The sequence below is a fragment of the Diceros bicornis genome, chromosome 7 (assembly GCF_020826845.1).
Source record: "Diceros bicornis minor isolate mBicDic1 chromosome 7, mDicBic1.mat.cur, whole genome shotgun sequence".
Taxonomy (NCBI): domain Eukaryota; kingdom Metazoa; phylum Chordata; class Mammalia; order Perissodactyla; family Rhinocerotidae; genus Diceros; species Diceros bicornis.
In genome coordinates this window covers 62,217,150-62,240,562 of record NC_080746.1, presented here as the reverse complement: position 1 = coordinate 62,240,562, position 23,413 = coordinate 62,217,150, and the positions used below count along the sequence as shown (strand labels likewise).

At 37.8% G+C, this 23,413-nt stretch overlaps 1 protein-coding gene and 1 pseudogene across 1 annotated transcript; both read left to right on the top strand.

The window, feature by feature from the left end:
- Window positions 1–11,890, top strand: part of LOC131409078 (olfactory receptor 52D1-like) — a 34,594-nt pseudogene extending 22,704 nt beyond the window's left edge.
- An 8,585-nt stretch (window positions 11,891–20,475) lies between these two features.
- On the top strand, window positions 20,476–21,514 carry LOC131408057 (olfactory receptor 51I2-like). Its single transcript, XM_058544622.1, is given in 2 exon segments — window positions 20,476–20,671; window positions 20,674–21,514. Coding segments are annotated over 2 exon segments (942 nt in total). The 3' UTR covers window positions 21,420–21,514.
- Window positions 21,515–23,413: the final 1,899 nt, after the last annotated feature.

Below are 23,413 nucleotides of genomic sequence, written 5' to 3'. Positions count from 1 at the left end.
AGCAGAAAAAGGTATAATGTTCAATATATTGTGAATATTGACATTTTAAAATAAAACTGCCGTATCAGTCTTTCAAGGGTATCCTATGGAATCTAAATATCCTAGAAATTTTCTTCCCTCTATTATCCATTTAAAAATATATGACCAAGATTTCCTTTACTGTCATAAATTTAACATTACTGCTTTGTCCCCTTGAAGTTGGTTTATTTTCCTACTTATTAATTTTTATGCTTAAAAATCTTGTGATGATCACTCTTTCATCACTGTTTGCAATGAAAATATGTATGCAAATTGAAATTATTTATTTTTTCTTTGATCAGTAGGCTCTGTGTTAAAATGTTCTATAATTACAATTATTTTAAGTACAAATTAATATAAGCAATATTAACACCTTTAATTTCGTAAATTATTAAACATAAACTTATTTTTCTGAAAAATACAATCTTTTCAGTATTACAGTCTTTAATAAGATGATGGAGTTTTTCTTATTTTTCCTTCAATTAGATTATCCATTCAAAAATCAATATTGATGGAATGAGACAAGACTCACCCGCAGTTATTCTTAATTTAATTTTTATAAAACTACGCTCTGAGAACCTTTCTTTTTATATAAACAACTTAGCTGAGAGTGGAAGGAGTTTGCATTGTAGGGAACGTCATCACAATAGAGAATTAGTAACTGCTGGCATCAACTTTTGCTGTAAAAATGGAGATTCAGGTTATCAGATGCTCAAAAGAGAATGCCCACAAAGCTGGGACCCAGACTTGTAAGGATGGGCCACAGAGAGATGCTGCTGGTGTAGTTGAGCAATGTGATGAGGCTGTATTGAGGTAAGGGTGAAAAAAAGACACTATAAACTGGAACAAACTGCTTTTTTTTAATTTTTTTATTAGAATCAAGTACTGTTGCCAAAGATAAAGCAGTTTCTTGGATGACAATGACAGGAACAGAAAACTAATAGGAAAAGTAAATCTCTTATCTTTCTTCCAGCTTTTCAGTCTGCATTTAGGCCTCCTATTGGTAGACCCTAACAATGTATTTAATTTCAGAACTTTAAATACTGCCAAAATACTCTGATCTAAAGCCACATGTTATTCTTAAAATAAATATGTATAAGACGGAGAAAGGAAGCCCTAGGCAGATATATGGTTATTTAATTAATAATTAAAGTGGCTTGCTCTAAGTCAGTAATTGAAATTATCCCTTTACTTGCCTGTGAGGGCCAATGCACCAGAGAGGAATATGAGGAAGCATGAAATTGAAATTTAAATGTTTTTTCAGATGACATCTTTTTTTTTTAGTTAAGTTTGTAATCATAATCATAACAAAGTAAACGATCACAGAAATTGATCTATTTCTATCAGAGATGGTTTATCTGGCAGTTTAGGCTTTGTTCTTCCATCAAACTAGCTCCTATATCATCTGTCTCTCTGATATGATCCCTAGGACTGCTTAATGCTCTAGAAAAAAATCACAAATATCCACAAATTAGCACAATGTAAATTCATGGCCTCACACTTCAGCAATCATTCCACTTGATCCAGTTAATTTTCTCTACCGTTCCCCTTAATTGCCATTTCAAACACCCACTGCTTTCTAAGAGCCTGCTGCACCACTGATACTCAGCAGGTAGAATGTTTCAAATTTGGTGACTACTTAAAGAGATATGGGGAATGAATGAGCGAAGGGATGTGTAGAGTGAAAATTAGGTTTCTGGCTTAGTCAGCTACAAAATTCATGTCATTCATTGAGAAAAGCAAAGTAGAAAAAAAAAGTTTGTATTCATATTTTGGACATTTTCCCATAAAACAACCAATTACAGGTACAAAGTGGTCAGTTGGAAAACAATAAATAAATTAGAGCCAAATACATGGGTTATTGATTAATGTATTTGAAATAGTGAAAATCTGTCCAGGGTCATTCAGAGAGAGTATATAGAGTCAAAATTGAAACTGGCTAAGAAAAGAACCATAGATAATGTAAATATTTAGAAGAGCAAGCAGGGAGAGTTATTTGTAAAGGAAATTGAAGAGAGAGATACATGGGGATAGGTGGAGGACCAGGAAAGAGTGACATTACTGGTCCAAGAAAGGAGAAAAAATCAAGAAAGAAGGAAAGTCAACCGTATCAGTCTCTGGACTGGAAGTCCATTGTATTTAGTAATACTGAGGTCGGTGGTGACCATAGAAGCACAGTGTGATATTGCTTCCTTGTGATATTTTGTGGTGTGATATTGCTAAAATACAGTCCATTATGGGGTTAATGAGGAACAAGAAAGAAGAGACAGTGAGAGGATGTGGATGGCCCACAAACGTGTCTGTGAGTGGGTCACAGTGTAACAACTCACCCCAAGCTGTAGTAAATGCGCTTGTCCTTTTAAGACTTGAGGAATAGAAGGGCTTAGATGTTCCAACTAAAATGTTAATGGGTCAGAAGTAGAGAGATGAGTTAAGACCAATTCCTGAAGGATAAAACATGCCTCTTTCATTGTTTAGGTATTAAATGAAGGTAAATCTGTCTACCTTGAAGAGCTTAAGCAGGCAGTTTTGGATTTTTAAAAATCACTTTATCAATAGAGGGAAGGAGTGGCTGAGTGCTGGCAGGTTTGGTTCAGGAACCGATTAGGAGTCTGTTTTGATAACTCAGATAATTCAGGTGTAAGTCTAATCTTAGACAGATATGGTATCAATAAAGTAGCAAAACAATTTGAGGAAATGTTGTAAGATGTGACAATTAATTGAACAACACAGCTGAGAGAAAATAATTAAAGATAAGTAGAAGTTTTCAGGCCAGAACTGATAATGTCAGTGCCCTTAATAAGAAAGCATGAAGAAAAAATGGTGGGCCTTTGCCTGTGCTTCCTCAGTGAAATCAGAAGACCTCTTTTGATCCTTAGTGTCCGTGCCTGAGCACTCTCCAAAGTCCCACTACTGACTGGGGGCCGTGTCTCAGACTTCCACGCTGTCTGTTCTCTCTAAAAGGAGAGTAGATGATGGTGAAAGAAGCGTAGTAACATTTATTGCATTATTGCTGTGTGCCGAGCTAAGTAAATATTCCGTTTGATTCTCACAACTACTCAGTGAAGAAGGTCATAAGATATTATCATCTCTACTTTAAAGAAGAGGAGGCTGAGGTTTATATTACAATTTAGTGTCATACAACTGGTAACTGACTGCCTTGCTCTCATTTCAAAGACTGTTGTTTTCCCACCTTTGCCATACTTGCTCCTTTTTTCCCAAATTGATTTTTTGGTTCTTATGTCTATCATAGTGCCTTGGTCATAATTTCTTGATTCCTATGTCTACCAAGTAATGGGATAATGTCAGGGAAAATGGCAGAGAGTACCTCCAAAAAGCAACTAAAAAACTGGCAAAAATGGTCAGAATGAGCATTTTTGTGGGTTACCCTTTCCCTTTCTTGAGACTGTCCTTTGAGAAACATTTATAATTTTGAAGTCCAATTTATTTACTTTTTATTTGTTGCTTGTGCTTTTGTTATCGATTCTAAGCAACCATCACTGAATGCAAGGTCATGAAGATCTCCTATGTTTTATTCTAAGAGTTTTATGGTTTATGTCTTATATTTAGTTTTTCAATCGATTTTGAACTGTTTTACATATGATGTGAGGTAAGGTTCGATCTTCACTCTGTTGCATGCCGGTATCCAGATGTTCTAGCACCATTGGTGGAAGATACTTATTTTTCCCTGTTGAATGGTCTTGGAAGCTTGGTCAAAAATTAATTAACTAAAGATGCATGGTTTATTTCTGGACTCGTAATTCTATTCCTTTGATCTAACATCTATCCTAATGCCAGTATCACACTATTTTGGTTACTATAGCTTTGTAGTATGTTTTGGAATAGGAAAATTAGAGTTCCCCATCTTTACTCTTATTTTTCAAGATTGTTTTGGCTACTTGGCATACCTTGTAATTCCATCTGACTTTTAGAATGAGCTTTTGTATTTCTATAAAAATGGCCATGGTGGGAGGGGAGGCGACATCCATATGTTTATTTCAAAAGATGCAAGAAAGGCATTTGACAAAACCCAACCCCCTGGGGTGATAAAAGCACTCAACAAACTAAGAATAGTAAGGAACTTTCTCAACCTGATAAAAGACATCAATGAAAAACCCACAGCTAACCTCATACTCAGTGGTAAAAGCCTAAAAGCTTTCCCCCTAAGATCAAGAACAAAACAAGGCCTCTTTCTTTTGCCACTTCCACTTAACGTTATACTAGAGGTTTTAGCAAGGACAGCAAGGCAAGAAAAAAATAAAAGGCATCCAAAATGGGAAGGAATAATAAAAATATCTCTATTTGCGGATGACATGATTTCTCATATGCAGAATCCTAAGGAATACACACACATAGACACACAACTATTAGAGATAAAAAACAAGTTAAGTTCAGCAAGGTTGCAGGATACAAGATCCACACAAAAAATCACTTGTACTTCTATACAATAGCTATGAATAATCCAAAAAGGAAATTAAAGTAATTTCACTTACAATAGCATCAAAAAGAATAAACCATTTTACAAAAGAAGTACAAGATCTGCACATTGCAAACTATAAAATATCATTTAAAGAAATTAAAGAAGCCTAAATAAATGTAAAGATATGTGATGTTCATGGAATCAAAGCCCTAATATAGTTAAGATAGTAATATTCCCCACATTGTTCTCCAGATTCAAAACAATCTATGTCAAACTCCCTGCTGCCTTTTTTACTGAAATTGACAAACTGTTCCTAAAATTTATATGGAACTTCAAGATTCAGAATAGCCAAAATAGTCTTAAAAAAGAAGAGCAAAGTTGGAGGACTCACGTTTCCAGATTTCAAATCTTATTGCAAACCTAGGTTAGGCAAGATAGTGTGGTACTAATGTAAGGGTAACATGTAGACCAATGGAATAGAATTGAGAGTCCAGAAGCAAACGCATACATCTATGGTCAATTGATTTGCAGCAGGCGGACCAAGATTGTTCAATGGAGAAAGAAAAATCTTTTCAACAAATATTGCTGGGTTAATTGGATATCCACATGCAAAAGACTGAAGTTTGGCCCCTCTCTCCAAATATTTACAAAAATTAACTCAAAACTGATCAAAAATAGAAATGTAAGACATAAATTTATAACATCTTTAGAAGGAAACTTAGATGTAAATCTTTGCACCCCTGTATTAGACAATGGTTTTATGATATGGCACCAAAAGCACAAGCAACCAAAGAAAAAACGATAAACTTGACTTTATCAAAAATAAACTTTTTGTACTTCTAAGGACAGTGTCAAGAAAATGAAAAGACAACCCACAGAATGAGAGAAGTATTTGCAAATCATATGTCTGATAAGAGTTTCATATCCTAGATATATAAAGACACCAACAACTTAACAACAAAAAGACAAATAAGCCAATTAAAAAATGGGCAAAGGATTTGAATAGACATTTTTTCAAAAAGAGATATACAAATAGCCAAAAAGCACATGAAAAGATGTTCAACTTCATTAGTCCTTTGGTAAACGCAAATCAAAACCACTATGAGAAACCACTCCATACATATTAGGAAGGCTATAAACAAAAACAAAACAAAATAAAAACAGAAAATAACGAGTGTTAGCAAAGATGTGGAGAAATTGGAATCCTCATATATTGCTAATGGAAATGTATATTGGTGAAGCCACTTTGGAGAATAGTTTGGCTTTTTTTCAAACAGTTAAACACATAGTTAGGAAATGACTCAGCAACTTCACTCCTAGGTGTATATTCTAAAGAACAGAAAACATTTTCGCAAAAAAGCTTGTATACTAATATTCAAAGAAACATTATTCATAATAGCTAAAAAATGAAACAGTACAAATACAAATCAACTGATTAATACACAAACAAAATGTGGTACATATATACAAGGGATTATTATATCAGGAATGAAGATATATAATGAACATTGAAAACATCATGCTAAGTGAATGAAGCCAGACAGAAAAAGCCCCATATATTATTACTACATTTATATAAAATGTTCAGAGTAGACAAGCCCAATAAAACAGAAAGTAAATTAGTTGTTGCCAGTGGCTCGGGTAAATGAGAATGAGGAGCGACTGCTGATGGTAATGAAATTTCTTTTTAGAGTGATGAAAATGTTCTGAAATTAGATCTTGCAAATGGTTACACAACTTTGTAAATATACTAAAAACTACTGAATTGTACACTTAAAAATTGAATTTTATGGTATGTGAATTATATATTAACAACAAAATTTTTAAAAAGAAATCATAGAATCATGTAATTGTTGAAACTTGAAAGTTTAACTGCCTGGGACCCACCTGTTTATGTGACGCTATAGACAAAATGGATGTAAGCTATGGAGGATCTGGGTGGGGGGTTTAGAGGAAAGGGTCAGGTTTGTCTCCCAGATCTTAGCTGGTGGCCTTATGGGAAAGCCAGGAGTTCATAGTCATAAGGATGGGAGAGATTGATTTTAGCTTCTTTTATTTTCTTTTTTCAGTTTTCGCTATTTATTTTTGAGAGAGGTTGCACAGAGAGAGGCAAAGGCAGAGGGACAATCAATTCAATAGGAAAGAAAGGATGAACAGGAAAAAAGATAAACAAGGTAATGATTTACAAGTAGATGAGGCATGTTCCAGGGTCTTTGCTGGATAAAAATTCTCATTAGGTTTTCGAAAATCTTAAGTGAAAAATGCATGGTGTATGTTTGAATGAAGTTCTGCCACTCAGTGGTATTATAACTTTGAACCTAATTTGACCTTCTGGGCACTCATTTTTCTCATCTGTAAAACGGGTAGAGAATATTTCCAGCTAAATTTGGTTTTTAGGATTTAAAGAGACAATGCCCATATAGTTCTTGATGGAGTTCAGGGAATATTGTAAACAGTAAGTATCATCAATGATTATTATATTTCTGTCACCTATGACTCTAGCTAACCCTACATTCTGGCTTCTTAAAAGTCCCCTAAGAAGAGGGCCCTGGTGTGGGGACTTGGCTTGGGAAAATGAAACCCTGGAGCTGAAAGTCAACATGAATGAGTTATGTTCTTGGCTTACCACTTCCTATCACTGAGAACTTGGCACACACACTCCTCAGCTGCCAGGGGTTCCTTAGGACCCATCCTTGAGAGGATCTCAGGAGCCATGAGGACAAAGTGTAGGGACAGATGAGCCCTGCTCAGCTGGGAGGTGTTACTCTGGCCTTTGCAGACAGGTCTGAATCACCCATGAGAATAGATAGTAAGAGGCGTCCACTGGGATACACTGTGAGGAGCCTATTCCCAGCAGAGTTTGGCTGGGGGATATTATAGCTTATAGCTCCTCCACTGCTCAGAGCCTGAGAGGCAGCTCCTGTGAAATGTGGAGTGTGTAGTGTCTTCTACAGCCTTGGCCTAGCTTGGGAAAACAAAGTCCACTCCTCCTGGAGCACCTGGGGCATTGCATTGGAGCTGTTCTCAGTTTTCTTATTTGTCTTTTCTTTTTTCTCCCTTTTCATGTTCAATAACCTAGTCACCGTCTCCCTAAAATTCCTTCTCTGGCCTTGTATTCACTTTCCCCCACCCGACCCTCCCCATTTCCATATTATTTCCTCTATATTCTTTATCCCCTTCTCTCTGTCTCTTTCTCACTCTCTGCCTTTTCCCTTGCCCTTCAATCCTTCTCTCTCTGTCTCTTTCTCACTTTTCTCTTCATCCTTTGCCCCTAATTTTTGCTTGGTGTGAACGCTGAGAAAATATATTAAGGAACAGAGAAGACGACTCAGCTGAACTCTATCATTTGTCATTAGGACAGGAAAGAGGTACTAAAACCGACCTTATTCTGAAGCAGCAGGTTTATAGTTCAGACAGTTTTACACTTCCTTATAGCGGAACAAATGACAAGATGAAATGAGACTCCAGGGTGGGGTGCTTGCTTAAGAAGTGGGTGACGCGTGCATCTCCTTGAGACCATCTCCTCTAAAATCCTCAGTCAGTTTCTTTGTGTGGGACTAATGGAAGCTCACTACACTGTACAGGTTTTCCAGGGCTTACCTGGTTCATCCTCCCTACTTCTTCGAATCCAATGTTGCTGCTCAGCATCCCCATCCTTCAGCAGTAGTGCCTGAAACTTTGTCCCAGACTCTTATCCTTCTGGTAGAGAATTTCTGCCTGATTTCTAGTCTGATTGTTCATTGATGTAATACTGAGCTTATGCCAGAGTAAAAGCAATTTCGCCCGCAAAGTTCACATTAAATAATAAGTTACTCAAGGGTGGGCAATTACACTCGTATTAGGCATTATGTATGAGAAGTAGAGGGGATTGAACACCTAAATTCTAAAACTAGTCAGCGAAGCCACTTATCTACAGGGTATGCAAGGGTTTGTGGACACGCCATATAAATATTCCTAAATGTAGCTCCTCCCCCAGATGGCTGTTTCTGAAGTTCTGAAGCAAGTGAGCAAAGTGAAAGATGTAAAACGCACTGAGTTACTTCTTTATCATCTCGTCTCACAACCTGATTTGGGCTGGTGTAAGGCAGTGTTTCTCATCTTCTACTCCTGTTGAAGTTTGAAAGTCTGTGAAAGGAAAAACAAAGATCTATAATGGAAATGAAATGATGCTATTCTTTAAAAACTCATAGGAAAAATAAGGTAAGGGATAGAATGTTTTCAATCTAAAATTTTTCTCTCAGTTTTTCTTAAGATTTTGCAATTTACTTTTGTTTCTCTGTACTCTATTATGTGATAATATATGGTTTAAAAATACATATTTAAGTTCAATATAAATATATTTCATGACTTTTGTCAAAGAAAGCACAATGTACAATTTATCTTCCATCTAAACATGCTTTTAAACAATAACAACAACAGCAGTACTTCTGTAATGCTTACTATGGGCAGGACCTGTTCCATGTCCAAGTTCTCTGTCTCTGTCTCTTCTTCTGCTTCTCTCTTTCTATCTTATATATGCATGCATGCACATCCATTGGGCTACTTTATTTTATCCTTATCTTAAAAGTAAAAAAACTACAGAAGAGAGTTTAAAATTTACCCAATGGTATACATCTACTGAGTGGCAGCACTGGAACCCAAACCCAGGATGTTCTGGCTCCATGCTCTTAACTACTATACTATGATGCCTCTTCAGACATATTGCTTTTCTGGGCTTCCTGCATGGACTCTTCCAGTGTGAAATATGGGGCTCTGGGCCATGTAAACACCTCAAAACGGGAGATGGATTATTGAGTTCTAGTTCTAGCCATGTAACTGCCTCCCAAGACAACCTGGAGTAACTCTCTTCCCTTTCTTGGACACTTGGTTTCTCATCTGTCTGACTGGGTGTAAGCGTAAACATCTCTTGGGGGTTAGCTAACATCATGGCTATGAAATTTAAGACATTTCAAGGAAAGCTGTGATAATGGCCTAAGGAAGGCATCCAGAGGGCTACCAATGAGACTGAATGAGCTGGTTAACCACCCTGGAAGGTCCTAATCTACTCTTCTACTGAAAGATGTCTAAGAAAGAAGACTTTCTTTCAACAGTTAGCATTTTATGAACTTTGGTCATTCTCCTAGTGTATTTTAGGAATAAAATCAATGTATACTTCCAATTATATATCTAAATTTTCCTTTTTCTCCCTAGGAACAATAGTCTTAGAAACATGGTATAATTTCTCCAAAAATTCATGCTGGCTGGTGACAAATATTCCCAGAGTCTCATGAGCAGCTTTAAGATCAATGCCTCTGATGTTCCCACCTCTATCTTGATGGGCTTCCCAGGAATGGAGGCCATGGAGGCCTGGCTCTGTGTCCCTCTCCTGCTCTGTGCCATCTCCATTGTGGACAACACCCTGATCCTCCTCACTGTTAAGGAGGAGCAGAGTTTGCAACGGTCTAGTACTACTTCTTGTCCCTACTCTCAGTCAATGACTTGGGGGTGTCCTTTTCCACATTGCCAACTGTGCTAGCTGCCCTCTGATTCCATGCCTGGGTGATTGATTTTAATGCCTGCTTGGCTCAAGTGTTTTTCATCCACTTGTTCTCTTGGACAGAATCTGGCATCCTTCTGGCTATGAGCTTCGATCGCTATGTGGCCATCTGCAACCCACTGCTCTATGCCACAGTGCTCACTAATGCCTGCATTATGGCGATGGGCCTGTGTACTGTCCTCTGAAGCTTTGCCCTCATTCTGGTCTTCCCATTGCTGCTGCACAGACTGCCCTTCTGCCACCCCCAGAACATCCTCTCCCATGCTTACTGCCTTCATGTGGATATGATTAAGCTGGCATGTACTGATGTCTCCCTTAATAGCCATTATTGTCTGTCCATTGTGCTGTTCACCTTTTGGCCTGGACTCTGCACTCATTCTCATTTCCTATGTACTCATCCTGAGATCAGTGTTAGCCATTGCCTCCTGAGGGGAGCACCTCAAGACGCTCAACACATGCATGTTCCACATCCTAGCTGTGCTCATCTTCTATGTGCCCATGGTGAGTGTGTACATTATGCATTGCTTTGGTGCTGGCCTGCCCCATGTTGTCCATATCCTTGTGTCTATTCTCTACCTCTTTGTGCCTTCCATGCTCAATCCTATCATCTACTCCATTAAGACAAAGGAGATACATAGCAGACTTCTCAAGATGTTCTTCAGGGCTAAATTCTGACTCTTTGGTAGATCTAGAAGTACTGGATATTTGGTGTTGGGGGTATAGTCAACCAGACACCAGAGAAGGAAATGATCAATCTGGAGGGTGTTAGTGATGCACTCTAAGTTTTAGAATCAATGATCAATCACTTAGTTTAGTTTATGAGGCCAGTACCTGCCAGTAAAACCTTGGGACTCATCCAGAAGTTAACTATGTCAATGTCTTCCAGAGACAGAAAAATTGTCTCTTTTCAGGAATAACCAGGAGAATGTAAAGCATCCCTACACGGTGGGATTATTCTCTGGAGGAGAGAGGGACTAACTTCAGGATACTTGGTAACATGGCTGGGATTTCTGGTTATGGGACTGCACAACTCCAAAAAAGACCGAGATACAGAGGGGAAATTATGGGATGAGTATCACATCATTACCAATATGCAAATTTAGCTCAAGTGGTTGATTTCTAATGCTGCCAGGAGCCAGAGCCTTTCCCATACTGCTATTTGAAATGTTGTTAAGTTTTGGAGTTTGACAGCTTGGTGGTTAATTTTATGTGTTAACTTGACTGGGCCATAAGTTGTCTAGATATTTGGTTAAACATCATTTCTGGGTAAGTCTGTGAGGATGTTTCTGGATGAGATTAGCATTTGAATCAGTAAACAATGCAAAGCATATTGCCCTCCCCAGTATGAGTGGGCCTCATCTAAACCAGTGAATGCCTAGATAGAATAAAAGGCTGGATACTTAAGAAAGAAATCTCTCTGTTCGTCATAGAGCTGAGAAGTTAGTCTTCTCCTGCCTTTGGACTCAGATTTGGACCTAAACTTACACTATTGGCTCTCCTGGTTCTTAGGTTTTCAGACTGGAACTAAACCATTGGCTTTCTTAGGTCTGGACTTCTCAGTCTCCATAATTGTGAGAGCCAATTCCTTATAATAAATCTAATAAATCTCTTTACACACACATCCTATTGGTTCTGTTTCTCTGGAGAACCCTGACTAATACAACAGCTACAATATTTAAATAGTGAGTATTAGACTTTAAGATTCTTGGATTTTGCTCATGAGAGACCCTGAAATATGTAGGCGTTTGTCTCTGCCAACCTCCACTGAACTGAACAGCCCTTTGCTTGTATCAATCTTGTGACCTTTCCCTCACTCTTTCACATTTATCTGTATTCCTCTCACAGATCTCCCTAAAGCAGCAACCTTGTCTTCACTCTGTTCATCTGCATCAGACCTGCTACAGGCCCTCCACTAAGATAGTGTCTGATGATGTTAGAGCAATATGAAAGAATAAGTGAAAAAAATGGATGAATAGATAATAATGAATAAATAAGAGAAGGAAATAATGAATGAACAAATTAATGGATGAACATATGAACTAATAATGAATTACCTTAAATCAGAATCTCATATTAGGAAGCATTTCCTCTCCCTCTGTGCCTCATAACTCCCCCTACAGAGAGAAGTGCAAGTTAGAGATGACTTCTTTTTTTTTTTTCCTTTATTCTTTTTATTCCCCCAGGCTTATTCTGATATAACTGACAGATAAAATTGTGTAAGTCTAAAGTGTACTATGTGATAATTTTCTACACATATATATTGCAAACTGATTACCACAATAAGGTTACTTAATCCATCCAAAGGTGTGTCATCTTGAGTAAGTGAACTGAACTTCTCAGTCTTAATTTCCTCATGTGTAAAATGAGACACCAATTTGATTTATCTACTGCATATGTTTGCTTTGAAAAGTGAATAAAATAAACGTCTCTAAAAATTTTATAATAATATACATAGCTTATTTACTCATATTTTTATTCAGCAAGAACGAATGCAAAATTCAATGATTAGGTTCAAAATATCATGTGCATAAGCCATAGTCTAAAGAACTATTTTGTATAAGATTTTTTTGAACCTGAAGTAGAACTGTTCACTACCTGCTTTGTGTCTCCACTATGCTCAGAATATATTTTAATCATATCGGTTGGTTTGGGTAGTTTGTCTCGTCCACTAGGCTGTAAGAACTCATGGGCAAGGATCACATCTCATTTACATTCGTACTCTTCAGTCTCTAACATAGGACCTAAAATATACCAGACACACACACACACAAATAGTTGAGGAATGAATTAGTAAGTGATTATATATGCACATATTTATATATCAGCTATCTCTTTATATTAAAATGAATTACTGCATCGTAAAAAGTTTTACTCTAAATAGATCATAATTTTACTAAAGAATAATTTTATATGAAGATTTTGATATTGATCATAGTTTAAATACCATATGCATTATTGATATGACCAGAGTGTGTAGAAAATAAATTGTACTCAAAATTTTCAAACATGCCACAAATGTATCTTGCACATTTATATTGCTCAGACCTTATGTACTATACCCATAGCAATTTAAATAGAGTGCCAGCACTGTGCCTGGACTTTAATAGGTGCTTAAAATAAATATTTTTTGAAAGAATGTTGCTGTTTAATGATTTTGGCTCTCTCACGTATATGTCTTATAAAAAAGTTGCTGTCTTAATAAGTGGATAATAAGCTTTCAATGACAGTACTTTTGCTGGCTCTTTTTAATCTGAAGGACTTTGAAGCAATGATTTGGCTCATTTATGTACCTGTGAAAAGCAGTCTGAGAACATCTGGGCTAATGTTTTCTACATCACATTCTATAAATAAAGACACTCAGAACCTTGACCTTAGAAATCTCTCTAGTCTAAAAGGGGCTCAGCAGACATTTGCTAGTGACAGTCCTGTTCTATTCAGTCCATTAAATAGAAAGTTCATGCCTCTGACTGAAGCTATAACTTGCCAGTTTGGAGATAAATCTCAGACTATTTTCCTAGTTCACTGATGAGAGCTGTGATGACAATGACACTCTCATCGTCACAGGGCTCTGGTTCTCCAGGTCATCAGATACAGCCAATCTGAGCTCTTGGCTCCTTTAACCTTATCCTATGAATTAATCTTCACTTCTCAGGTCATTTATTGATTTCTTTTAGAACTTTCTTTTAGGACTATAACATGAATTGCACCTCGCCTCTTGAAGCAAGACTAGGACCTCCCACCTGTTATGGGCTGGAAGTAAGTCCAGGGGCCGTTCTATCTGTGTGTCTGCTTGACCTGCTGGAATTATATGCCAGGAAGTTTATTCTATGGAACAAAAGGAGAAGACATTTTCCACATTGGTGTTGGTGCATGGAGAACCTCCTGAGCTCACAAGATTGGAGCAATATAGGGCATAGGAAGTATTACTGAATGGGATCTGGGTCCTATGTGGGGTTATTTGACCTTTTACCTTTCTGAATATATTTCTACACAATTGAGAAGCCTCAATTCAGTTCCCACTGTCCACTTCTGTGGCTAAGTCCCTCAGATTCTACAAGTACACCTCACACTGCTGTTTGAGGATATGCACCTCCGCCTGACTCCACGTCATGAAGTGCTTTCAGTGTGGACCTTCAAACATACAATAAGGGACTCCCTCTTATTCTCCTACTTTCAACACATTCAAAGGTGCATATAGAAAAACAAAGTTCAGGTCTAAATTAATGACTTCAGAACAATGAAAAAACCCTAAACACATAGTCTTACCTACTTGCTATGTTCTGTTTCATAGACGAGAAAATGTCCATAATTAGTCCTTTGAAAAAGATGTGACTATATTTCCACTCCAAGATGAAGAGTGTCATAACTGTTACCTAATATAATTTTATAGTTACATATTCCAAAATAAAAAATGAACCATGTGAGGGTATGTGATATTACGATTTATAAGAAATATCAATCAGATTCCCAAAATATATTTCTCATATATAATTGGACTTCACCCACAGTTCCTGGCTCACAGCTCCCAAAATTTTTGAAATTTCCTGAGCCATAAGAGCAATAGGAATATCTTTTGTTATAATATTTGGTCTCTTGTCCTCAGTTTCTGAAAAACACATCAGAGCCATAAAGGTAAAAGGGGTGTCTGGTTATTCATAACAAGCCCCTTTCTACCACAACTGGGTTTATGTTAATGAGGTGACTTTTGGAAAACATCTAAGGGTAGGGGCTGGTTGCCAGGGGAACCAGCCATGAATAGAGGGGTGGTACTTTTAGTCTCATCCTCTGATTTCCAGGGAACAGAGACGTCCTGGAGGTTGAACCAACCACCAATGGCCAATGATTTAATCAATTATGCCTATGTAATGAAGCTTCCATAAAAACTCAAAGGGGTGGGGGTTTGGAGAGCTTCCATGGTTGGGGAACAAGAACACCTCCATGTGTTACTGTGCTGGGTCCCAAACTCCCCACGACAGAAGTTCGTTTGTTCGAGTCCTTGCTCTATGTATCTCTTCATCTGGCTATTGATTAATATCCTTTAATATACTCTGTAATGTGGCAGTAATGCAATGAGTGAGCATATTTCCTGAGTTACGTGAGCTGCTCTAGCAAATTAATCAAACCAAAGGAGAAGGTCGATGAATCTCTGATTTGTAGCCAGTTAGTCAGAAGCAAAAGTTATCAACCTGAGCTTGCAATTGGCATATGAAGCTATGCCAGGAAGTCTTGTGTAAGCCCTTAACCTGTGGGATCTGATGCTAGTGTCGGATCTGAGTTGAACTGTATGACATCCAGCTGTTACATAACAGAATTGCTTGGATGTGTGGAGAACCCCCCCTCACCCATACACACACAGATACATACACTGTGGAACTGGTGTCAGAACTTCAGGGTGCTTAACACAGTGTATGGCATAGAAAAGTTTCTCTAGAAACAGTGGGAGAAAGGGGATGAGACGGTATTGCATGGAAATGAAAAACATCATATCCAATTTAATAAAAGTATCTTCCAAAAATAAAGTTTGAAGGAGAAAGACCCTCAGCAAAGAAATGTGGAAGATGACAAAAAGGAAGTTATGTGATCCAGGAAATGGGATTCCAACTCACAAACTCATTAGGGCAAATTCTTTGATGCCAGCTGGATAAGAGACCTGAGAAGCAACTGATCCAGACTGAAGCAAGAAACTAGAGGCCTTCTGGGAGAAGTTAGTGTTTCCCATTTCACGCTTTCTCTCTTCTCAAATCACTCACATCTGTTACTCCAGCTGATGATCTTAATTTTTTGCCAGAAGAATGTCGATGTGATTAGAAAAGAACTCTCAAATTCCTATCGCTAAGTTTGGACTTACCTTCTCCTAAAGATAAACTGAGACATATTAAAAATTTAAAGAGTTTATTTGAGCAAAAATCAATTCAAATTGGGCAGCATCCAATCTGGCATATAGAAAAGAGCTCTGAGCAGCTGAATGAAATAAACAACTTTTATAGACAGAAGAGAATAGGAACAAGGAAATTATACTAGGAAAAAAAAAAGCAGATTGGTTGTTGCAAGGTTTCTTTCCTTTAGGGGATGGCAGGGGTCTGTCAGGCTGATGACCTAGCTAGTGCTGATCGGGGATTCCATTTCTGGGAGAGCTGTAACTATAATTGAGTCTTGGTTTGTGACGTGGGGCTTAGCACAAGTGACTCAATTTGGGGCCAATCGTCATGTGTTTTTTAACACTTCTGTCTCCTGCATATAAGCAATGATGGAAGCATCCCTCTTCTCCAAATTTCTTGGCCCCATAGTTGAGACTATTTATAGTCCTGCCATTATAGATTAATTTCTCACTAATTTCCCATTCACTCTTTAAGCCTTATAAAAGCCCCCTTGTTCTGCCACCCATTATCCTCCTCCAGTGCTCCCTTTCAAGCCCTTGTACCTGTGTTTCTGTTTTCACATCTGCCAGAAATGACCCTTCCCTGTTCTTTCCCTATTCTCTCCCTTCTGCCTGAGGCTCACTCTATTAGTTTTCTGTTGCTGCTATAAGAAATTATCAAATATTAGCAGTTTAAAACAACAAAAATCTACACATTCCCATGACTAAGATCATGTCTAATGTTGAATGAATAACTCAATTTATAATTACTTTTGTTAACACACACCTTATACCATAGATTGTTAGGGTAGAAATTGTGACCTTGTCACAAATGAAAAGATTTTTTTTTATATGTGAAAATTTAAAGAGATAGCCTTATGAAAAAGGAACAATAGACACAGAATTCAGATAAATCCATGCATATTGATCAGGACTTGGATGATTTCCTGACCTTTCCCCTTGGCAATTAGTGTGACTGTGAGACGGTCTAGGAGTGTATTAGGTGATGCACTGAATCCTTTGGTCTGACTTATGTGTGAGGGAGATTCTTGAAAAGATACTGCATTTTCAGCCTGGTTAGTCTCAATCAAACATTAGATGTCTGAGAGGTTCTTTCTAAACCCAACATCTTTTACTGTCCTTCCTGATCTGGTTTAAGTATGCATCTCCTGTTACTAATCACTATTCCTTCCAGCTATATCCACTAGTGTTTTCCTAGATATAAGTTGTTCAAGCTGTTCAAGAATTTATTCTTATTGTGTTGCACACTTAAGTCAATATCTATCCCCAACTGTTTTACTTTCAAAGCCCAATGTTTGAGATTTAAACATAACCGTTACCATCTATTACAGGCTATATAGATCAGCCAATGGGCTAAATGTCTTGCATGCCTTATGTTATTTAACAATCCCAATAATACTATGATTTAAGTACGATTATAACTTACTTTATAGGGGAAGATATAAAGCTGTATGTGGGTCAGAAACTTTCTCAAGACAAGTGGTGGAACCTAGACTCAAGCTCAGATCCATCTAGCTCAAAACCTTTTCAGCTAATCCTTATTACCTAGGTTGGCTCCATATTAGGTTCTCAATAAACATTTGTGAAGAAGGAAGCATAATGCAGTGTCCTCATCACCTTCTTAACCAGGGCAAGTACTTTCGATAATTTAACCTATAATTATACTATGTGTATGTTCAGCCACAGTATACCCATGCTTCTTAAAATGCTTAGGATCGATATCATGGATCATCCAGGTGAGAATTTTACATGTTCCAATAATTCAAATGCTGAAATTAACTTATATGGGGCTTAAGCATTCTTCATGGGAGTGAACATTTCTTGCGATATTGATCATATTCACATAAGCTAAATTAGAAGATTTATGTTTAAATATTCTTCTGCCACTAACAAGCTGTATAAATTTGAGATGTCTCTTTTCCTTTCTAGACTCTAATGGCCTCTTCTATAAAATGAGGGGCTAAATACAATATTCTTGCAAGTGTCTTCCAGTTCAGATTATTCCTACTCCTGCATGCCTACCCCTGTCAGTGATGAAATACTAAGTCAGAGGGGTGTGGAACACTGTAGATTCTCACTCTTCCCATCAGCCCATGAGTACCTGAGCTGATAAAGGCTCAAGAGACTTCCTGGATTCAGCCTTATATTGCTTAGGCCAGGGAGCTGGCAGAGATAACTGGGGCTGTGGGCAGGGCATGCAGGGCCCCCACTACTACTCTTCCTTTCTCTGCACCTTCCATGCATAGAGCTCTCTCACATAGGTAAGTTGGAGTGTCAGACTCTCCAGACTGAGGCCCTAAGGCACTCTGCCCCTAACTTAGAAATATGAGTGCTATAATATGACAATCTGAAGGAAGGAAGGCTATCTCTAATCTGAGTCTTTTTTTTTCCTGCATGCTTACACATTTATAACCTTTCTAGTTCTATATTTTCTATCTGTTGATCTTGTTCTCTGAAATCCTGCCATGCTTCCTGCTTCAGACATTACTTTCTCCTCAGGATACTGCGTTAGGCTGTATTTCTGATGTAGATGCCTTGGTGTGAATAAACATCTCCACACTTTTCTCAGAATAATCTGGTATGAGGGGGTATATAAAAAGATACTGGCTGCTCTGGAAGCCATTTGACAGGACCCTACTTATGTGTTAAGAGACTCCAAAATCAAAGATGTCTGCATAATGCATACAGAGGCAAACAAAAATGTTTAGGAAGAGATTTCAGGTAGAAAAAACAAAGGGGTCCTAAATATACAGAATGGAAAAAAAAATTGCATCCTGAGAAGAAAGGATGGAGGAGTCTTCATTCAGATAGAGGAGTAAAGGCAAATGAAAGGCTGGAGGTGAGGGTGTAGAGCAAGCTTTATAACCCAGACCTGCAAAGGCTTTGGTCTTGAGTTTTCACAACTGTCTGCCTTTGGATCTTCACAACCTCATTAGCTAAGTTTCTTAGCATCTCAATTTACAACAAAGAGAGCCCAACCCAGAAGGGATGAGTGACTTACCAAGTGTATCTCCTGTTCAAGACCCTGCACTAAGCAGAGCAGGGACTGAAACAATGAATAAGAGTCAGGGATGGGTTCTTGGAGCTGGAGAGTCGGGAGGAAAGATAGGATTCACAAAGCTATAGTGCAAGGCAGGCAGAGAAATGGGTACAGAAGGAAATGCAAAGCTATGGGTATGAGAGCGGTGGGAGATAATTTACCCCTGCTGGCAATGACCAGCCAAGTATTGATGGAGGAGGGCGCCATTGATCCTGGGCCTTGCAAGATGGATCAAATGGGTATGTTCACACATTCTGGGCAACTTGTGGGAGGTGAGGAGCTGTGGTTCATGTTTGGATAACAGAAAATAGACCAGTCTGTGTATCTTACGGTACAAGGAGGGAAATTTTGAGAATTGAGACCAGAAATTTTGATTTTGTAATGACCACAAAGGGCCTTTAATTCTAGGCTAATGAGTTTGGTTTTGATCCTTTGGTAATGAAGGAGCATACAGTGTTTCTAGTCAGAACAGTACCATTGTTAGATTTGACTTTAAAAAATATTAGTTCTACTCCAGATTAGAAAATGAAATAGAGAGAAGCATAAGATTCATTAGAAGATGGTTGTCATGGTGCAAGAATGCGATTTCCTGAGCCTAAAGTATGAGGCTGCAGGTGGAAGGAAATAGAGAAAGGTACTGACAGAGGCAATTTGGAGCCAGTGTTTTCATCGGTTGTTACCTGATATAATGCAGTTGTAAAAGAAATGAAGAGTCAAAGCGATGTCTGGATTTTGAGTTGCAATATTAAGTATAATGATGATATTAATCAAAGAGATGGAGAACACAGATGACAAGATGTTCCATGGTATAGAGAATGGTTATTAATCTAGTGGCTTTCAGGAGGTAGGTGCTATTCAGTGCTGAAGAAATAATTAAGAAATGACTTAAATTATAATTGATTAAATTAAATTATTCAGGTTGAAAAGTGATGCCATAAGTTAAGTGGAGAGAAGAATAAAAAGATGAGTGGAAATATGGGAATCTAATGCATCTTGATGAATGTCTACAATGTTATCTCAATGGATGAGTATCTTCTCTCCATCTATCTTCTGTCTGGATGAATGAATGGAAGAGCTGAGAGACTATATTGGAGTAGGGAAGCTGAGCAGTCGTGATAATGTAGCAAATGTTCAGTAGCACGAGAGAGTGGAAAGAGGAAAAGTTCATGGTTTGATGAATAAATGGAATGCTCTGAAAGAGGGCAGAATAATCAAGGAAGTAGTGATCAGGAGAGTATTGTTTTAGGTCCTAAAGAAAATATTGTCCATAGATTGATAAACAAAAGAGTTCATAGCTTTGAATGTGAGAAACAGCATGGTGGCAATAGGCACAGGTGTAAAGGAGACAATGTTACCTGTTCAGCCACCTGGACAAATTGAGAAAACTCAGACAATTCCAGAAATTTTGGTGATATTGAAAAGCAAGGATCAGTGATTTGGTGAACAAAATTGATTAATGTTCTAAAGTGATGGGCTGGATAGTGTGTGAGTGTCTGAAAAAAATAGGCCTAGGCCATGGATAGAACTGTGTGTTTGTCTTCTTTGCAGGACAGTTGTCCCAGGATCTAAGCAATAGTCCCAACATGGGATGTAACCCCCACAACAGCTCAGAGTTGCCTCCTTTCACCCTGACAGGGCTCCCAGGGCTGGAGACCTCCCAACACTGGATATTTCTGCTCCTTGGTGCTCTCTACATTGTCTCCATTGTGGGCAATGCCCTTATCCTTTTCATTATCAAGGAGGAACAGAGCTTGCATCAGCCTATATACTACTTCCTGTCCTGCTATCAGTTAATGACCTAGGTGTGTCTTTTTCCACACTGCCCACAGTGCTGGCCACATTTTGCTTCCACTTAAGGAAGATCAGCTTTGATTCTTGCATGGTTCAAATGTTCTTTATCCACCTCTTCTCCTTCGTGGAGTCTGGGATCCTGCTGGTTATGAGCTTTGACCGCTATGTGGCCATCTGTAAGCCGCTGCGCTATGCCACAGTTCTCACTGATGCCCATGTGGCACGTATGGGCATATCTGTTATCATCCGCAGTTTCTGCATGGTTTTCCCACTGCCTTTGCTTCTGAAGAGGCTGCCCTTCTGCAAGGCCAATGTACTCTCCCATGCTTATTGCCTGCATCCAGATCTGATCCGCCTGCCATGTGGCAACATCACAATCAATAATATTTTTGGTCTATTCATTGTCATCTCTATCTTTGGCCTGGACTCTGCACTCATTCTCCTCTCCTATGTACTCATACTGTGCTCTGTACTTGCCATTGCATCTCGGGAGGAACGGTTAAAGACACTCAACACATGCGTGTCACACACGTGTGCCGTGCTTGTCTTCTATGTGCCCATGGTTTGTGTGTCCATGGCTGCTCGCTATGGGAGACATAGCGCACAGTATGTGCACACAGTCATGTCCCTTATTTATCTCTTCGTGCCTTCAATGCTCAATCCTGTCATCTATTGCATCAAAACCAAAGAGATTCGTCGGAGGCTTTGCAACGTACTACTGAAAACAAACTTTTAAGCAGGAATCATGTTGAAAGGCCAAGATTCAGAGGATATTTACTGTTACTCCACCAATTTGAGACCTATTTTGACAAGGCTTTTTAAATTTCCTTTGGGCACTTACCTTCTATTAGGATTTTTGCCATCAGATGTTTGATGACAGCCTGCTACTAGTTAAGACTCAAATTAAAAGGTTTTGGCAAAGTAAACAGGGTCACAATTTAGCAAAAAATATTGCTCAGTTTTCCTCTTTTTTAATCCATAAATGTACATCCTAATAATCATCCCTCACTTGTTATAATATGTTTCTATTATCCTTATTTAATATGAATCATCATGAAGGAAATTACTTACCATGAAAATACTGCTGTAATGGGTAAAGGATTCTTTTCTCCAAGATTACGGCAAAGGACTTCTATTTTTAATTCTTTGAGGAACATCCATACTATTTTCTACTACGGATGCACTATTTTACATTCCCACCTACAGTGTGACAGGGTCCAAACTTCTCCAAATCCTTGCCAACACTTGTTGTCTTTTGTTTTTTTTTTTGGTAATAACCATCTTGACAGGTGTGAGGTGACGTCTCATTGTGCTTCCAATATATTCCTTGATAATTAGAGATGTTGAGCATTTTTTGATATACCTGTTGGCCATTTATATGTCTTCTTTGGAGAAGTGTCTATTCTTCTCCTTAGTCCATTTTTAAATCAGGCTATTAGTTTTTTTGCCACTAAATTGTAGGAGTTCCTTATATATTTTGGAGATTAAACTGTTGTCAGATTTATGGTTTGCAAATATTTTCTCCCATACCATAGGTTGCCTTTACACTCTGTTGATGGTTTCCTTTGCTGTGCAGAAGCTTTTTAGTTTGATGTCGTCCCATTTGTTTATTTTTGTTTTTTTTGCCTGTGCTTTTAGTGCCATAACCATATGATCCAGCTCAGTTTTGATTATTTATTCAAAATAATTGAACTCAGGATCTCAAAGAGATATTAGCACTTCCATGTTCATTGCAGCGCTATTCACATTACCCGAGATGTGGAAACAACCTAAATGTCCATCAACTGATAAATGGATGAAGAAAATATAGTATATACATACAATGGAATATCATTCAACCTTAAAAAAGAAGAAAATTCTGCAATATGCAACAATATGGATGACCATGAGGACATTATGCTAAGTGAAATAAACTAGTCACAGAAAGGCAAATATTGCATGATTCCACTTATATGAGGTACAGAAAATAGTCGAATTCATAGAATCAAAGAGTGGAATGATGGTTGTCAGGGGCTGGGAGGAGCAAAGGAATGAGGGTTGCTAATCACTGGCGTAAAGTATCAGTTAAGCAAGATGGGTTAGCTATAGAGATCTGCTGCACGACATTGTAACCGTAGCCAAAATAATGTATTGTGCACTTAAAAATTTGTTAAGAGGGTAGATCTCATGTTAAGTGTTCTTACCATGATAAAATAAAATAAAATAAAATGATAAGATTCTGTCAAAGAATATTAGTTAAAATTAAAAAATATGTATGTATATATGACACAGTAGCTATAGCTATGCATGTCAATATGTATTTCAAATAACACCACACTATCTACCCAGGTTTTAAGATGAAATAAGTGTAATTGTACATAAATTATATTAACTGATGTAACTTTCAGTAATAACACTGGTAAATTTGGATAATTTTTTAATGAAAAATAGAAAAGTGAAAGTTAAGAAATTAAGCATTCAATTTAACACATTATAAAAAAATAAAATACTATAAAAAATAATTGAAAATAGTTAAAATGAAAGAACTAAATGAATGGGAATGGGAAAGAGTGAAAGCAATCCAATAAGCAGTCTTTTAGCAAGCTCGCAAAATAGATCAACCTCTGGAAAATCTACTGAAGGGAAAATACAACTAAGGAATCACATATAATACTAGATTGGAGGGATTTTTAAAATTACCATTGTATAAGTAATTTGAAATCATGAATAACTTGGTATTTTGGGGAAAAT